General features: G+C 45.0%; 1 protein-coding gene across 4 annotated transcripts; it reads right to left on the bottom strand.

The window, feature by feature from the left end:
* Positions 1–372: 372 nt before the first annotated feature.
* MPIG6B (megakaryocyte and platelet inhibitory receptor G6b) lies at positions 373–11,910 on the bottom strand. 4 transcript variants are annotated; one of them, XM_080992971.1, is made up of 7 exons: positions 11,154–11,910; positions 7,890–8,222; positions 7,346–7,423; positions 3,869–3,983; positions 2,193–2,239; positions 1,970–2,055; positions 373–745 (listed from the first exon to the last, which is right to left on the bottom strand). In XM_080992971.1, exons 1-7 carry the CDS (start codon positions 11,608–11,610, stop codon positions 611–613), a joined length of 1,251 nt encoding a protein of 416 aa, XP_080849097.1. In that variant the 5' UTR covers positions 11,611–11,910; the 3' UTR covers positions 373–610. The 4 variants fall into 4 exon arrangements, with proteins under 4 accessions (XP_080849097.1, XP_080849098.1, XP_080849099.1 ...); XM_080992972.1 differs by having other exon boundaries at positions 1,970–2,049; XM_080992973.1 differs by having other exon boundaries at positions 1,970–2,046.
* Positions 11,911–16,665: the final 4,755 nt, after the last annotated feature.

The following is a 16,665-nucleotide window of genomic DNA, read 5'->3' as shown; positions in this document are numbered from 1 at the left end:
TTTTTGCTCTATAAGACGCACCAGACCACAAGACGCACCTAGTTTTTGGAGGAGGAAAACAAGAAAACAAACATTCTGAATCTCAGAAGCCAGGACAGCAAGAGGGATCTCTGCACAGCGAAAGCAGCAATCCCTCTTGCTGTTCTGGTTTCTGGGATAGCTGCGCAGCCTGCATTCACTCCATAAGACGCACACACATTTCCCCTTACTTTTTAGGAGGGAAAAAGTGAGTCCTATAGAGCAAAAAATACGGTAATCTTAGAAGGTTGTGTAATTTTAGGAGGAGTGTGGCTGTGACCACTGTCATGAAGCGGCGCTTCTGAACTTGCCACTGCGCAATTCACAGGAGATGGAAATGTATTGCAGTGCGTGTGGTTTCTAATATTTTGTAATCCAAAGGCAGGAAATTTCCTTTCAAACGGCTGCCACTTGTCCGCCTTCTTTGACCCCAATAGTTCAGGGCTGCTGACACTTCCTGCTCATACTTCTTCAGACAGTGTCCTATCAAGCTTTCCTGGTATCCTGGTAAAAATGTTTGCAGAAATTCCTAAGTTCGTCCGAAGGAATTGTTTCTGCTCGCGATCCTTGAGATGCGCAGCGGCGGCAGGAACTAGCCAACCCTCTTGGTTAAGTCGCTCTTGGGTATTTCGGCGTATACGACGGCTGGCATCCCGTTATCCATCTTAGTCTGGCACCCTCCAGCCTCTCTGAGCTCTAGAGCTGTGTATTCAATTTGATTGGCTCCCTGGGTGGTATTGGGTAGGGAAAGAGAAAAGAGACACGAGGCGTAAACAGATAGTTTTAAGAACAGCCTGGCTAGATCAGACCAAAGACCCATTTTGTCCAGTATCCTTTTGGCCCCAAGGGTCAGCCGGGAGCCAGTGGGAAGCCTGCAAGCTGAACTTTCCATATTTATTTATTTAATATCCTACCTTTCCTCTGAGATCAAGTGACACGTACATACATCTTTCCCATCCCCAAAACAATCCTGTGAGGTAGTTTAGGCCAAAAGCGTGAGCTTGGCCCAAACGGCTCAAGGTCACCCACGGAATGGTATATAAAGAAGTGTGAGATACTGTACAGTGATTAATGATAAATTAACAAGCGCTATCAAAGTACGAAGGGGAATATGGAAGAGAAACGACTTTGAGGAAATTGGGAAGATATTTGTAGAAAGGGGTCAAACCATCTCAAGAAGTGGTTTGGGTGTTGTTGTTTTTTGGAAAGTTGGATAGTTATGATAACTAACTGTCTCATTTTTATGCACAGTTTTATTTGTATTATTATTACTTTGTTTATTTATTTATTTAAAAGGTCACCCAGTGAGCTTAATGACTTGGCGGGGATTTGAACCCTGATCTCCTATGTCCAGTCTTTATTAAGCCTTTACCCATACCAACCCCCCAAGTCCTATAAGAATAGGAACAGGCCTCCGGTTTATCCTCTGCAGGAACAGGGGAAGTTAACCAATTAGAAGTTACCGCCATGAAAATTTCACCCAATTTTGCAGCCAGCAAATGGAACTGAAAAGTTAAGTGCACATTTGGGCTTAGCCACCTGACTCAGTCCTGACTCCCATCCATGTATAGTATGGGAATAATAACACTTTCCTGTTAGGCCTAAGATTAAACTAAGTTATAATTGAATAAATGGGATTTAGAATGTTAAGAAAAGTGAATAAGATGGACTATAATTGGAAAATGTTTTAGTTTAATAATGATATTGGAAAGCTGTTACTTTTAATTACAAGGAAACTCAAAAGGGAGGGATTTAAGGAAGTCAACCAAGATGTTTAAAAGGTTGGATTTGTGAAGAATTAAGTTAGTTGTTATTGCTTATCTGTTTATTGTCCCCCCTTTTTTCTCTTTCTTCTTTTTCTTTTTCTGTTTTTGTGTATCATCTTGCTTTGTGGTTTGTGTTATCATGCTGGAAAATCTAATAAAAATTTATTTTTTAAAAAAGAAGTTACCTCCATGTAGGTGTGATCTTCCATTCCAGGTTCTGCTTCCATTCCAGGTTCTGTTTCCTCTCTTCTCTTTGAAGATCCTTCTGGTCGTGGGATCGAAAGAAGGGCATAAGACAGGGAGAGTGAACCCACAGCCCCAGGCATTGGACTCCAACTCCCATCATCCTCATGCAATAATTGCCACATCAGAAAGAGCCGTAAGTAGGACAAAAGTCCTACAACTCACCATCTGGCTCCTTGCTCCCTTGCATTTCCTTCGCCTTCGTAGTCTCACTGGGGATTAAAAGAACGACAGAGAAACGCTTTCTGTGTATTTGCTATTCACAGTGTTCATTCGGACAGGAGAAATGTGCTGTGTTTGAGTGGGCATTTTATATCATCACCACCAGCAACACACTTCTGATAAGGCACGGTAAATTGAGACTCTGTCCATACAGCTCCAATTTTGTGGGTTGGTTGTGCGGCTGTTGTTTCCAGAGCCTCGTGGAATGCTAGATCAAGATTGGCTAGTTACATTTTAGATGCTTGAGCTGAGTCATGACAGGGCAGAGATCCTGAGACGGTGTAAGTCCACAGCATCTGGTTGGAGACCAGGGGTTGTATCCAGGGGACCCATTGAAATCAATAAACCTAAGTCAGCTGCGTCCATTGCCTTCAATGGGTATATTCTATGTATGAGTAGCATTGGATATGACCCCAGGTTCCAAGGAGACCAAAGTACTGGGGTGACAGAGCACATAGTTATTGGACTCTGAGAGACTGATAAAGTTGGTCACTTAACAGAGTTGGATTTTAAAAGGTAAAGGTAAAGGACCCCTGACAGTTAAGTCCAGTCGTGAATGACTCTGGGGTTGCGGTGCTCATCTCGCTTTACTGGCCGAGGGAGCCGATGTTTGTCCGCAGACAGTTTTTCCAGGTCATGTGGCCAGCATGATTAAGCCGCTTCTGGCGAAACCAGAGCAGCGCACGGAAACGCCGTTTACCTTCCTGCCGGAGCAGTACCTATTTATTTACTTGCACTTTTTGGCGTGCTTTCGAACTGCTAGGTTGGCAGGAGCAGGGACCGGGCAACGGGAGCTCACCCCATCGCGGGGATTTGAACCGCCGACCTTCCGACTGGCAAGCCCAAGGACCAATAGCGAGAAAAATTCCATCTCTGATGTAAGTGAACTAGGAAAAAAATTCTTGGAATTTCTGAGAATGCTTCCACTTTAGTGCTAAATTTCCATTACGTAAAAGCTATCCCTTGCCAACAAAGGTCCGTATAGTAAAAGCTATGGTTTTCCCAGTAGCGATGTATGGAAGTGAGAGCTGGACCATAAAGAAGGCTGATCGCCGAAGAATTGATGCTTTTGAATTATGGTACTGGAGGAGACTCTTGAGAGTCCCATGAACTGCAAGAAGATCAAACCTATCCATTCTGAAGGAAATCAGCCCTGAGTGCTCACTGGAAGGACAGATCCTGAAGCTCAGGCTCCAATACTTTGGCCAAACTGCGGGAGGCAGTGGAAGACAGGAGTGCCTGGCGTGCTCTGGTCCATGGGGTCACAAAGAGTTGGACACAACTAAATGACTAAACAAAACAAAAAGCTATCCGTTTCAGTCCACTTGGGTCATTGCAAAAATAAAAAGATCAAACTTGGAATGTTGATTCAGAAATAAAACCCAGGATATTTGCCTGTTCAGGAGTTCTTCTAAGGAGTATCGAACCTCAGCATCTCTAGGTGGCGCTGTTGGTCTGATTGTATCAGAATATAAATGTGTGTTACAACTTCATGGTTGCGTGGAGACATATTGAATCCTTTCAGAAACCAGTATTTTGCAGACACAAGCGGATGCTTTCACAGACTGGAAACTCCAGTCTAAGCGACATACATAAAAAAACCACCCCAATTTCGGTACCTGATGCCGTGTGAGCGACGATTCCTGCAGATGAGGAATACGACAGCTCCCACCAAGACGAGAGCAAGGAGTCCAGCAACGCAGCCCCCAATTATACGCGGGTCAGCCGTATTCCCTACATCATTGGGGGTGTGGGGGGGAAACGACAACCAGCTTAGAAACGCAAACACCTCATTGGGCAGGAGGAAGATGGGGTGGGGCAGCTTTACATACAAAGGGGACTCCCACCCAAAAATTCCCCTCCCCACCTGCCCTTTCTCCTGAATGCAAAAATTTATTTATTTATTTTCAAATGCTTTTTATTGAGTTTTCTTTAACATAAACAAACAAAATAAATACTCTAAAATTCAACAGTCATGTGTCCACTTATTTTCTAAATGCTCTACCGCATGTGGACTTCCCTCCCTCCCTCCAACAGGCTTTCATATTGAATTTTCTCTTTTTTCGCAGATTCTTCATAGCATCCTATATACATCACAAAATTAATTTTAATCCTACTACCATCTTTAAACTTCTACAGTTATTACCTATATGCTCAACAAATTTACTCCATTCATTTTTGAACTTGGATTCCTCTTGGTGATGGATCTTGTGGGTCAGTTTTGCTAATTCTACATATTCAGCCATTTTTGTCTGCCACTCCGCTAATGTTGGTATTTCCTGAGTTTTCCATTTTTGGGCTACTAAAATTCTGGCGGCAGTCATAGCATGCATAAATAATCTCTGATCTGCTTTTCTTATTTCATCCCATTTCTTTTTCAAAGCTGAGCAAAAACAACCCTTAGCTCTAACTGAGGTGTGTGGAGTCTTTGGTTCTCTGGATATTGCTGAACTTCAACTCCCCTTAACCCTGGCCATTGGCTATGCTTGCTGAGGCTGATGGGAGTTGTAGTTCAGATATACCTGGAGGGCCAAAGTCCCCCACTCCCCACCCCTGCTGTAAACTTATCTCCATGGTGGGAAAAGCAGCTCCTATTAATAATAATAAATAATAATTTTTTATTTATACCCTGCCCTTCCCAGTTCAGAAAACTGGGCTCAGGGCAGCTAACAACAAATTTAAAACACTTAATTGATGCAACAAAAAAAACAGCATAAAATACAGTATAAAACGTGAATAACAATAAATTCAGAATTCAAAAATCAATTTAGGGGGGAAATCCATCCAATAAACATTAGATGATCACCGGCACTTCCGGGTTGGCGCCATCGCCGAATGGCGGACTCCCTCCGAGCTCCGGAGGGAGCCTGCTCGGCAGGGGCTGGGTCCTACCGCATCGGCGATGCGGGGACCCTTAAAAACCACGGCCACGGGGGCCGTGGACATGGAGACTCGGCTGGCACCGCTAGCGCCCTCCCGACTCGTGAAGGAGCCTTTTTAAAGGCTACGGATCGGGTGCCGGGGAGAAGCGTGGTGCTTTGAGTCCTCTGCTATCCCTGCCGAGCGAAGCCGCATGCCATCCGGCGGAGAGCGCTGACTTCTTCTATTGAAAATTCGGACTTTTTAACAACAACCCGTGAGTAATTTGGAAACCGGGTTCAAAAGGAGAAAAAAAAGAATTTTTTTTCGGATTGGACACGAGCGGGGGGGGATCCAAAAAGGAAGTCAGTCCCCCTCCCTACTGTAAACCTTCCAAAACAAGGATGGGGAAACCAAGGTCCAAAAAGATTTGTATTGCTGATAAAAACTAAGAATTCCACGATGGGGAACTACAAGAACTGTGCTGGAGGAAGAATTGAGGGAGAAGGGAAACGTAACCCCCCCCCTGGGAACCGGGGTGATTGAAGAGAGAGCCTGGTGAAAAGAGTCGGAGATTTTGACAGCTGTCAAAGTAGCTGTCAAAGTCGGAAAGCAGAGAGGATTTTATTATGAGAACTTTGCTGGTTAAATTTGTTATAATTTGCTATAACCCGTTAAAACTTGGATACAAAATGGCGAAAACATGGATAACAATCGGACTTTTGGACTAGAGAAAACAAAGTTACAACAATCCCCCTAGAGGAATTTCGGGACATTACAAAGATGGTCGTAAGTGGAAAAATACCATTGGAATTTTACAGGACTGGTTATCTTCTGGGAAAGCTGCAAAACGGAAATAATATTTTGTCTACAGGGTGTTCAGCTAAAGGAGACAATAGAATTTTCTATTGAAGAAAGGAAGGGACTGAACGCAAGTTTTTTGTTCCTGAATAACAATAATCCCTGCAGAGTTACTAAACTTCTGAATTAGAACGTTTCAGCAGCGGAACAAGAGGAAATTGGACTACAACTTGGAAAGAACAATGGGGGGAGTTTTATTAAAGATTTGAAGTTAAATGTCTTAAAAAATAATTATAAAAAGAAAAAGCCAGCAAGGAGTTGGGGGAAATAGGTGATTTATGGACTTTAAGAATTCCAGGCAGATAACATGGTTTGGTGGTCAGGGGGAAATTAAACCGGGGACAGGGGGGGGAGAACTAAAACCCAAAGGCTTGTCAACTTTTTTTTCTGAATTGGCTCTTTCTCATCTATTATACTTTTTATTTCTTATTTCTTATATTTCTATTGTGTGGGGTGTCCTTATCATTAAAAAAAGGGAAATTGTGGAATGAAAATGGGGTGGGCCCTGGGGAGAGAACTTTTGTCTTTTATTAGGGGTATTGATGAGGAGTGTATAAATTTTAAATTCGAATAATGGTCTAAACAAATTAAGTTTCAATTAGAACTGAGAGCTTGTGGAGCCAACAATATGAAAGGGGAATATGGTAGGGGTGGGGGAAGGGGGGAGTCCCGGAAAGTGGATCTATGAAAATAAGGCTTTGAATGTACTTTAATCTTTACTTTCTGTATTTTTGAAAATTTTAATAAATATCATTTAAAAAAAAAAAAAACATTAGATGATCACCAGGGCTAGCTGGCTAAATTAGTCCTATTTGGGCCAGCGAGGAGACCAGGGGAGTATTAGCTGTGGGATCCTAGAGCGTGTAATCTTCATAAAAAGGGGAGGGGGAGGGAAGGAAGGGGAATAAAAGATCAGGCTAAGTTCAAATTGAAAGCTAGGTGGAATAGCTCTGTCTTACAGGCCCAGCGGAAGGAGGTTAAAACCTGCAGGGACCTAGTCTCATGGGACAGAGCATTCCACCAGTTCAGAGCCATCACTGAGAAGGCCCTGGCCCTGGTGGAGGATAGTCTGACTTCCTTAAGGCCTGGGACCGCTAAACTTATTCATGGACCTTAAGTTCTGCTGCGGGGCATACCAGGAGAGGTGGTCCCATAAATACGAGGGCCCTAAGCTATTACAATACAGTAAGGTCATGCATCCTTTAAGGTACAAAAACCCTGTCTTTGTTTCTTGTTTTAAGTGGTGCCTTGTCATCTATGGGCTGTGCAGACATGCATATTCCTTGTATGATGGGGTGGTGATTTGTACGTATGAATAAGCCATCATAGATAAAAGATACAATAATAGTCTCTTACACGGCCTCGGACCAGTATACCTGAAGGAGCATCTCCACCCTCATCGTTCAGCCCAGAAACTGAAGTCCACCTCCAAGGGCCTTCTGACGGTTCCCTCCCTGCAAGAAGCAAAGTTACAGGGAACCAGGCAGAGGGCCTTCTTGGTAGTGGCACCCACCCTGTGGAACGCCCTCCCATCAGATGTCAAAGAAATAAACAAGTATCTGACATTTAGAAGACAGCTGAATCTGAAAGCAGCCCTGTTTAGGGAAGTTTTTAATGTTAGATCTTTTATCGTGTTTTTAATATTCTGGGAGCCCCTCAGAGTGGCTGGGGAAACCCAGCCAGATGGGCGGGGTATAAATAAATAATTATTATTAATTATTATTATTATTACAACATCACATCAACACTGAAAGGTCAAACTTCTCAGGTAAGAGTCGGTCCACACATTCAGCTTGCAGCCATCAAGGAATGACTGAAAGATGGAGTTATAAGAAACCTTGGAATGAACACTTATGGAAGAACTGGGCCCGTTTATCGTAGCTAAAATGTCTACAAGCCTTTGCCAAACTTGACACTCACCTTCCAGATGAGGGTTTGGCTCAGATGGCGTGTCATCCTCCATTCTTGGATTTTCTAAATTGCCTTCCAAACAGTAGCCATTCTGACAGGCAGAACAGCTCCAGAGACCATAATAGCGGCTAGAAAAACGTTCTATTGTTAGGACATTCCTTATTTTCCGGATATCTGTACTATTGTTGGAAACCGGCAGGCCATTTTGGGTCCATGTGATCTTCGTGTTGCCATCAGATTTATCCCCTCTCTGGTCCTTACAGGGATTACAGGAGAGGGTTACCGAACCATGGTGTTGAGGGGGTGTAGTAGAAGGTCTGACACGAATTCCATTTTCTTTATCTGACATAAATGAACAAATGGATAAGAACGATAAGGCCTGGGGAGCTAACCTCAGTTCTTCCCGTGACCGGATTTCCTCCTATGCTATTCCTCCAACAGAGACTACGGTTCTTTCATCCCAATTACTCTACAGTTCGGGGTCCTGATCACATTTCCTTCCATGCCCCCATTGTGGCAGTGTTGGGGAAAAGAAAAGAAATTAACATGACATTGGGGTGAGCAGAGAGGTTCAAATCTCTCTGTCCAGCGCAGTGTTCTGATGGGGTTACAAATTGCTCTCCTCCTTGGACATCAGATCACTCATTTTGCCCCAGCCGACTCTGGGCGGCTTCCAACATATATAAAAACATAATAAAACATTAAACATTTTTTTAAAAAAAAAAACTTCCCCATGCAGGGCTGCCTTCGGATGTCTTCCAAAGGTTGTATAGTTACTTATTTCCTTGACTCAGCGGGTCACATAACTCCATACCCTCCAACGTTTCTGTGATGAAAATGGGGACGTCCTAAGGAAAAATGGGACATTTCGGGATCAAATCAGAAATCCAGGACCGTCCCTGGAAAATAGGGAGACTTGGAGGGTCTGAAATCATCTGAGGTCATGTTGGATCCACACCACAAATTTAAAGCTTATTCCACTTTTAACGGTTTCTTACAGCTTCCCCAAAGGAATCCTGGGAACGGTCTTTGGTTCAGGGTGCTGGGCATTCTGGCTGTGTGAGTGGTCTCCTAACAAACTCAGCACCTTTGACAAGTAACAGTTCCCAGGATTCTTTGAGAGAAGCCTTCTTGGTGGTGGCGCCCGCCCTGTGGGACACCCTCCCATCAGATGTCAAGGAAATAAAAAAACTATCTGACTTTTAGAAGACATCTGAAGGCAGCCCTGTTTAGGGAAGCTTTTAATGTTTGATCTTTTACCGTGTTTTTAATATTCTGTTGGGAGCCGCCCAGAGTGGCTGGGGAAACTCAGCCAGATGGGCGAGGTATATATAATTTATTACTATTATTATTATTATTATTATTATTATTATTATTATTATTATTACTGTTAAACCGGTATAACACTGCGTTTAATGTGGATTTGTCCTATGTGCATCTAAGCCCCATCCAGGGCCGGATTTAGGTTTGATGAGGCCCTAAGCTACTGAAGGTAATGGAGCCCTTTATGTGTCCAGCTGTCCTTTTTCTTTTTTGGTATATAATTTTTATTAGTTTTCTTTTCTAACAACAAATATCAAAATCATTTGCAAACATACATTCTACATCCTCGCCGCCCCCCCCCCCTTCCTGTTGACTTCCTTCAACTTCCCCTCTGGTTTGTTACATTAAATGATACAATCTGCTATTCCTTACCTGTCAAAATGTTATTAAAATGTTATTCTTCAGGCATTTTGTTTGTGAATGTTTATGCAAATCCTGCTACCAAGTCCATTTTTTCAGTTGTTTCTGCAGATAGTTCATTGGTAGGCAAACTAAGGCCTGGGGGCCAGATCCAACCCAATCGCCTTCTAAATCCGGCCCGCGGACGGTCCAGGAATCGGCGTGTTTTTACATGAGTAGATGTGTCTTTTTATTTAAAATGCATCTCTGGGTGATTTGTGGGGCCTGCTTGGTGTTTCTACATGAGTAGAATGTGTGCTTTTATTTAAAATGCATCTCTGGGTTATTTGTGGGGCATAGGAATTCCCCCCCTTTTTCCCCTTCAAAATATAGTTCGGCCCCCCACTAGGTCTGAGGGACAGTGGACCGGCCCCCTGCTGAAAAAGTTTGCTGACCCCTGAGATAGTTTATGAGAGGTTCCCATTCTTTTTAAAAAATCACTACTGTCTTTTCCATGGCGCTTATCCATTAGCTTTGCTGATGTCCTTTTTCAACAACAAATTGTTGCTTTTTGTTGTTGTTGTTGAATATATGCTATATGATCCTTTTGAATTCTGGTGCTGGAGGAGACTCTGGAGAGTCCCATGGACTGCAAGAAGATCAAACCTCTCCATTCTGAAGGAAATCAGCCCTGAGTGCTCACTGGAAGGACAGATCCTGAAGCTGAGGCTCCAAGACTTTGGCCACCTCATGAGAAGAGAAGACTCCCTGGAAAAGACCCTGATGTTGGGAAAGATGGAGGGCAGAAGGAAAAGGGGACGACAGAGGACAAGATGGTTGGACAGTGTTCTCGAAGCTACCAGCATGAGTCTGACTAAACTGCGGGAGGCAGTGGAAGACAGGAGTGCCTGGCGTGGTCTGGTCCATGGGGTCACAAAGAGTCGGACACGACTAAACAACAACAATATGCTATATGGTAATTTATGGACCTAAGACAGGGGTCTGCAACCCGCGGCTCCGGAGCCGCATGTGGCTCTTTTACACCTTTGCTGCGGCTCCGGGGCGGATACTAGCGAGGGGAGGAGGCGCATTATGCGCCCCGACACTCCCCACTGTGGCGGGCGCTGTACTGGCTGTGACGTCGCACCTTCCCGCCCGCGCGCCCGCTACATTGTAAGGGGCATGTACGCTGGTCACTGCATTGAAAGGGGGCATGTACGCTGGTCACTGTTTTGAAGGGGAGTGAAGAACACACACACACAAAAAGGTAACTTGTTAATTTAACGTTTATTTCTATGAGGAGGAGTAATTCTGAGGGGTCAAACAAAGAAATAATAAAAAAGTGACATGTTTTTTTTCTTCGGAAACGGGTCCAAGTGGCTCTTTTTGTCTTAAAGGTTGCAGACCCCTGACCTAAGAGGTATCTAAAGCCATTTGCACAGAACAAAATATGGATTTTATCAAAGTAATTGTTGAACTGAAATACAATTAAGAAGAAGTATATTATTACTGAAATGGGGGGGGCGAGAGAGTGGAGCCCTAAGCTATAGCTTGTTAACTTATATGTAAATCCGGCACCCACACTGCTATGTAACCTCCCAGTATTTTTACCAGGCTCCACGGAGACGGAGATCTTTGATGAATTTCTGTTGCCGTTGGAACAGTAGAAAGTGCCCGAGTCGTTCATGCTTTTGAGGACGAGGACCAAGTTCCTCTCTCCCTTTTCTCCCTGCTTTTCTGCTCGCGATTGAAACCGCTCCAGCAGCACCTGGTCTTCTCCAACAGAACTTGTAGAGAATATTTCCTTCTTGCCTCCATGGCGGAAGCCAGCGCAGATGGGGTACTGCGGAATCCAGTTCCAAGTCAGTTTGGGCCCCTGAATTTGGCAGGGAATTTTGACCTCTTCTCCAGCCTCCACTGAAAGCACTGAATCAGCTAAGGTGTCTCCTGCCTCGAAGTTTCCTCGCCCCTTCCTGGGAAGAGTTTGCTGCTTACCCCTGCGAGCGTCTGTCATCAAAACAGCCAGGGCAGTCGCGGCCAGAATTAAGAAAGGAAAGGGCTTCATCATGGGGGAAAGCGGAGAGGGGGGTTCTCCAACCGTGCCTTTCCGCAGCACGGCAACTTCTGCTTCTCAAGAGGAACTGTGGCAAGAACGTGCAAGAGGGAGGCCACAAAACTCGGCAGCAGAGGGGATGAGAAAGAGGAAGGGCAGGACGGTTCTCTATGAGGAAACATGACTGCCAAAACAGAATGTGAGTGGATAGCGTAATTATACTGTTTGGCCACTAGGTGACTCTGGATTAAATTGTACAGTGGTACCTCGGGTTACATATGCTTCAGGTTACATACTGTCAGGGGTTCAGGAGCAGAGGCAAGGGCAAGGGAGGAAACAGAGAGCGAGGGAGAGGAGGCAGAAGAAAAGATGAGTGATGACGACGACCCGAGATCTCCGAGTCTTTCCAGTGAATCAGAAGATTCACAGAAAGGAGCACCAGTGGCCAGGGCAAGGGGGGAGCCTAGGGGGACACCCCAGGAAGATAGAGCCAGAGGGGACTCAGAGGGGAGCAGTTGGAAATCAGGACCAGCGTCACCGCCAGAGAGCAGGGAAGAGGAAGGGCGCCAGGGATCAAGCGCTGGCAGCTCACAACAGGGGGGAGGGCACGAGTCAGGAGTGGCCACACCTCCATCGGGGAGCGAAGAAACGGTCAGACGGAAGGTGGAAGGTTGGGCGCGCGTGCCAAGTTCAAATGCACAGGAAAGTGGCGCAGTAGGCAGCCCGGAAAGGGAGCCAGGTCCTAAAGCCCGCCGAAAGGAGGGAGAAGAGTCAGGGGGGTCAGCGTCAGCGTCAGAGGAATCCCGGAAGGAAGAGACCCCGGGGGGCAGAGGGACCCAGAGAAGAACAGTCAGGCGGAAAAGGTGGAGCAAGGCTAGGATATTAAGTTGGTGTACAAGGGGCGGAGACTCAGATGGAGCTTCGCCGATCTAACCATGAGACGTAGAGTTGCACGCAGCAGCTTGAGAATGGAAACTGTAACTCAATAAAGACTTTTATTTAATGATCGCTGGCTAGCGTGATCCTCTGTGAGCTAGGATCTGGAAGCAGCTCTGACACATACGCTTCAGGTTACACACTCCGCTAACCCGGAAATAGTGCTTCAGGTTAAGAACTTTGCTTCAGGATGAGAACTGAAATCGGGCTCCGGCAGTGCAGCAGCAGAAGGAGGCCCCATTAGCTAAAGTGGTCCTTCAGGTTAAGAACAGTTTCAGGTTAAGAACGGACCTTCGGAACGAATTAAGTACTTAACCTGAGGTACCACTGTATCTAGACCTAAGTCTGGGGTTTCTTGAGTCTGTTTTATTCTCAAAATTCCTATCCGTCTTCTTGAGTTGTATGCCCTCTTAAGTCTTCTGTGACAGGGGCTGGATGTGTTCATTTAAAAATGTTTTAAGATAACTGTAATAATAATAATAATAATAATAATAATAATAATAATAATAATATAATTTATACCCTGCCCAGCCACTCTGGGCGGCTCCCAACAGAATTAAAAGCACAATAGAACATCAAACAGAACATTGAATTATGGTGCTGGAGGAGACTCTTGAGAGTCCCATGGACTGCAAGAAGATCAAACCTATCCATTCTGAAGGAAATCAGCCCTGAGTGCTCACTGGAGGGACAGATCCTGAAGCTGAGGCTCCAATACTTTGGCCACCACATGAGAAGAGAAGACTCCCTGGAAAAGACCCTGATGTTGGGAAAGATGGAGGGCACAAGGAGAAGGGGACGACAGAGGACGAGATGGTTGGACAGTGTTCTCGAAGCTACCAGCATGAGTTTGACCAAACTGCGGGAGGCAGTGGAAGACAGGAGTGCCTGGCGTGCTCTGGTCCATGGGGTCGCGAAGAGTCGGACACGACTAAACGACTAAACAACAACAACAGAACATCACACACTAAAAGCTTCCCTGAACAGGGCTGCCTTCAGATGTCTTCTAAAAGTCAGATAGTTGTTTATTTCCTTGACATCTGATGGGAGGGCATTCCACAGGGCGGGCGCCACCACCAAGAAGGCCCTCTGCAAACAGAACAGACGAAACTAGACGAAACCATCATTAGAAAGTCCAGGCATCACAATGGGTGTGCGATTGTGATGTTCCGTGGGCTAAAATGGGGTTGCAGCAGTGAATCTGCAGGGCCAAACAGAGGGATTAAATCATAGAATCATAAAATCATTCATTCAAAGACCGCAAGGCAGTTTTCAACAGAGAAGCACAAAATAAAAGCACAAAATACATAACAAGAGAGAGTGAGAAAGCCCACCTATAATTAACTGATTAATGCAACCATTAAGCTTCAAATACCTTTTGTGAAAATGAATTTAAAAAGGGCACCAAGGCTAACTTTCTATCAGCAAGACCAGTTCACAAAACCTCAAGCTTTGGGGGAAAAAAACCTTATTTCTAAGAGCCCAGATTTGTTCCTGGGGAATCAAGCAGCCAAACATTATCTTTCCAATGCTCTGTTACAGTGAACAGTGTGTGATGCCTCTAACCATTTGTCATCGCTGCCCTTCAGAAGAACCATAAGGAAGAAACCTCCTCCCCACCCCCCAAAAAGCACAGTTAGGACTATAAAAATGCTGAATGTGAAATGAATAGAAAACCAGGGTGCTAGTTTGTCTGGAACCCTAAACAGGAGCACTGCACACTGCAACATTTTGTTGCAGTTGCCACTTATATGCCTTACTGGTATGCCTTCAGATCAGGATTCTAAATATGAATTTCCCCCTTTTTAGCTGGGGTTCTTAATCTGCGCTTCATGAACCCCTGGCGTAAGTGTCTATGGATGGGCTACAGGAAGTCCAGGTGTATTAAAAAAAATAAATTCCCAATGCAATAAAATTAATGGTCTGCAAAATTCTCTGTGTATGTATTCTTGTAAACAAAAATCTGCCCTTTTCCCTTATGGGGTATCCAAGAGCCCATATAGAGTCCTTACATAGGTTGCCTCTTGGTAGGAGAAAATAACAGAGGCCAACCAGAGAATATTGAGAAGCAAAGCAGCTAATAAGCCTGATCTTTATTGAGCTGTTGCAACAGGGTGCTCCCCTCACACGCAGGAAAGAAGGAGGAATCCAGAACAAAGGTGTGCCTACCCTTATATAGACATTTTAAATTCCCTGCCCTGGAGCTCCAGACCACCCCTCCATTCATTACAGAAGGGGTGTAACCCAAGACCATCACCCCAGATACATCATACCTACATCAGAGTGTATTGTTTATCTTGTCTGGCAGGTTACCTGTTAATGCTCACTTGATTGGATTCCCTGGGGAGCCTGGACAGTCTTTTGTCATGATAAATACTTAGTTCCTGAGCCAGGTCACAGGCTCACCCTATTCAAACACAGACAGACATACCCTTAAGGCAGGATTTGTGAAGGAAAAGACAATGGGGAGGCTTTTCCATTTTCCTTTGACCTTGCAGAGAAAACATTTGGTCAGTTTGGGAATCAAAAATGGTTTCAAGTCGGTCTTCCTATGCTGATCTATGTACAGTGGTACCTCGGGTTAAGTACTTAATTCGTTCCAGAGGTCCGTTCTTAACCTGAAACTGTTCTTAACCTGAAGCACCACTTTAGCTAATGGGGCCTCCCGCTGCCGCCACACCACCAGAACACAATTTCTGTTCTCATCCTGAAGCAAAGTTCTTAACCCGAGGTACTATTTCTGGGTTAGCGGAGTCTGTAACCTGAAGCGTATATAACCCGAGGTACCACTGTACATGCTTGGCTGGTACATTTATGAACATTTATTATACATCTATGACTTTAAAATTCTTATCACAGTATCTGTATGCGGTGTGTGTGTGTCCATAGCTTTCACGAGATTCTCAAAGGAGTCCATGACCCAAAACATGTTAAGAAGCACTGCTTTCGAGGGAGGAAAATCTCCCTTCTTGTTGCTGTTATTAAATGCTTAGATTCAGGGGCTCAGGCTGTCTGGTTACATCTAGAAATTCACCTTCCGCCCACAAGTAAGTCATTGCTGACCACAATGTATGACCACAATGGGGGTTTCTTGACTCCCTTTTAGATTTTCTTTCCATGTGGTTGAGAGTTTCCTCCCCCTCCCCCAGCTCAGAATGTAGGCATGTGCGTTTCAGCAGGGCCTGGAAATTTGCAGTTGTCCTGAGGCGGGGAGTCCCTCTGGTCGACAAGTAGGTCATACGATGATGACAGCAAATGTGGCAACAGATGGGGGACGAGAGATCACCTGAAATTTACCACCAAAGCTTCCTTTTCTCACTTCCTGCTTCTGCTTTTCTGACCTGAGGGACTTTCCCCACCTTCCTCCTTCTCGATCCTGGAGATATTTATATTTTACCCGGTTCACAGCTGTCCCAGGCAGGTGAGGGGGTGAGTAAACTTAAGGTTGCCAACTGACCGGATTAAAATCAATTTGCGCTTTTAAAGGTCGCTTGAGATGCAAATATTTTAGCCGGTAAACCTAAGGAGCTTGACTTCACCCACACCCAAAGGCATATTCCTTCTCCATTGTCTCCCATTCCAGCAAGTCACCTCTTCCCCTTTTCTCGAAAGTAAAAAGCCCCCAAATGCTTTCCTCCATCCCCTTGATCATTTTTTCGGAACCTGTTTTCCAAACCCTGCAATATACTCTTCGAACTGAGACAGCCAGAACAACCATCCTGGGCTTCAAAGTGTTCCACGTGAGCCATTCCCCTACGTTTTAGCTTTGAGGGGACGGGGAGGGAAGCACCTGCCGTTTGAGAATCACCCGAGTATCTGATCCATGCTCCAGATTAAATTACCCCTGCATTACATTAGCAGTTTTTTCTTATAACACCATTAAAGGTAAAGGTAAAGGTACGCCTGACCACTAGGTCCAGTCGCGGACGACTCTGGGGTTGCACGCTCATCTCGCTCTATAGGCTGAGGGAGCCGGCGTTTGTCCGCAGACAGCTTCCGGGTCATGTGGCCAGCATGACTAAGCCGCTTCTGGTGAACCAGAGCAGCGCACAGAAACGCCGTTTACCTTCCCACTGGAGCGGTACCTATTTATCTACTTGCCCTTGACACGCTTTTGAACTGCTAGGTTGGCAG

The sequence above is a fragment of the Podarcis pityusensis genome, assembly GCF_964106645.2.
Source record: "Podarcis pityusensis genome assembly, chromosome: 2".
Taxonomy (NCBI): Eukaryota; Metazoa; Chordata; class Lepidosauria; order Squamata; family Lacertidae; genus Podarcis; species Podarcis pityusensis.
The sequence above is the reverse complement of the archived record's forward strand: the minus strand, read 5'-3'. Positions and strand labels throughout refer to the sequence as shown.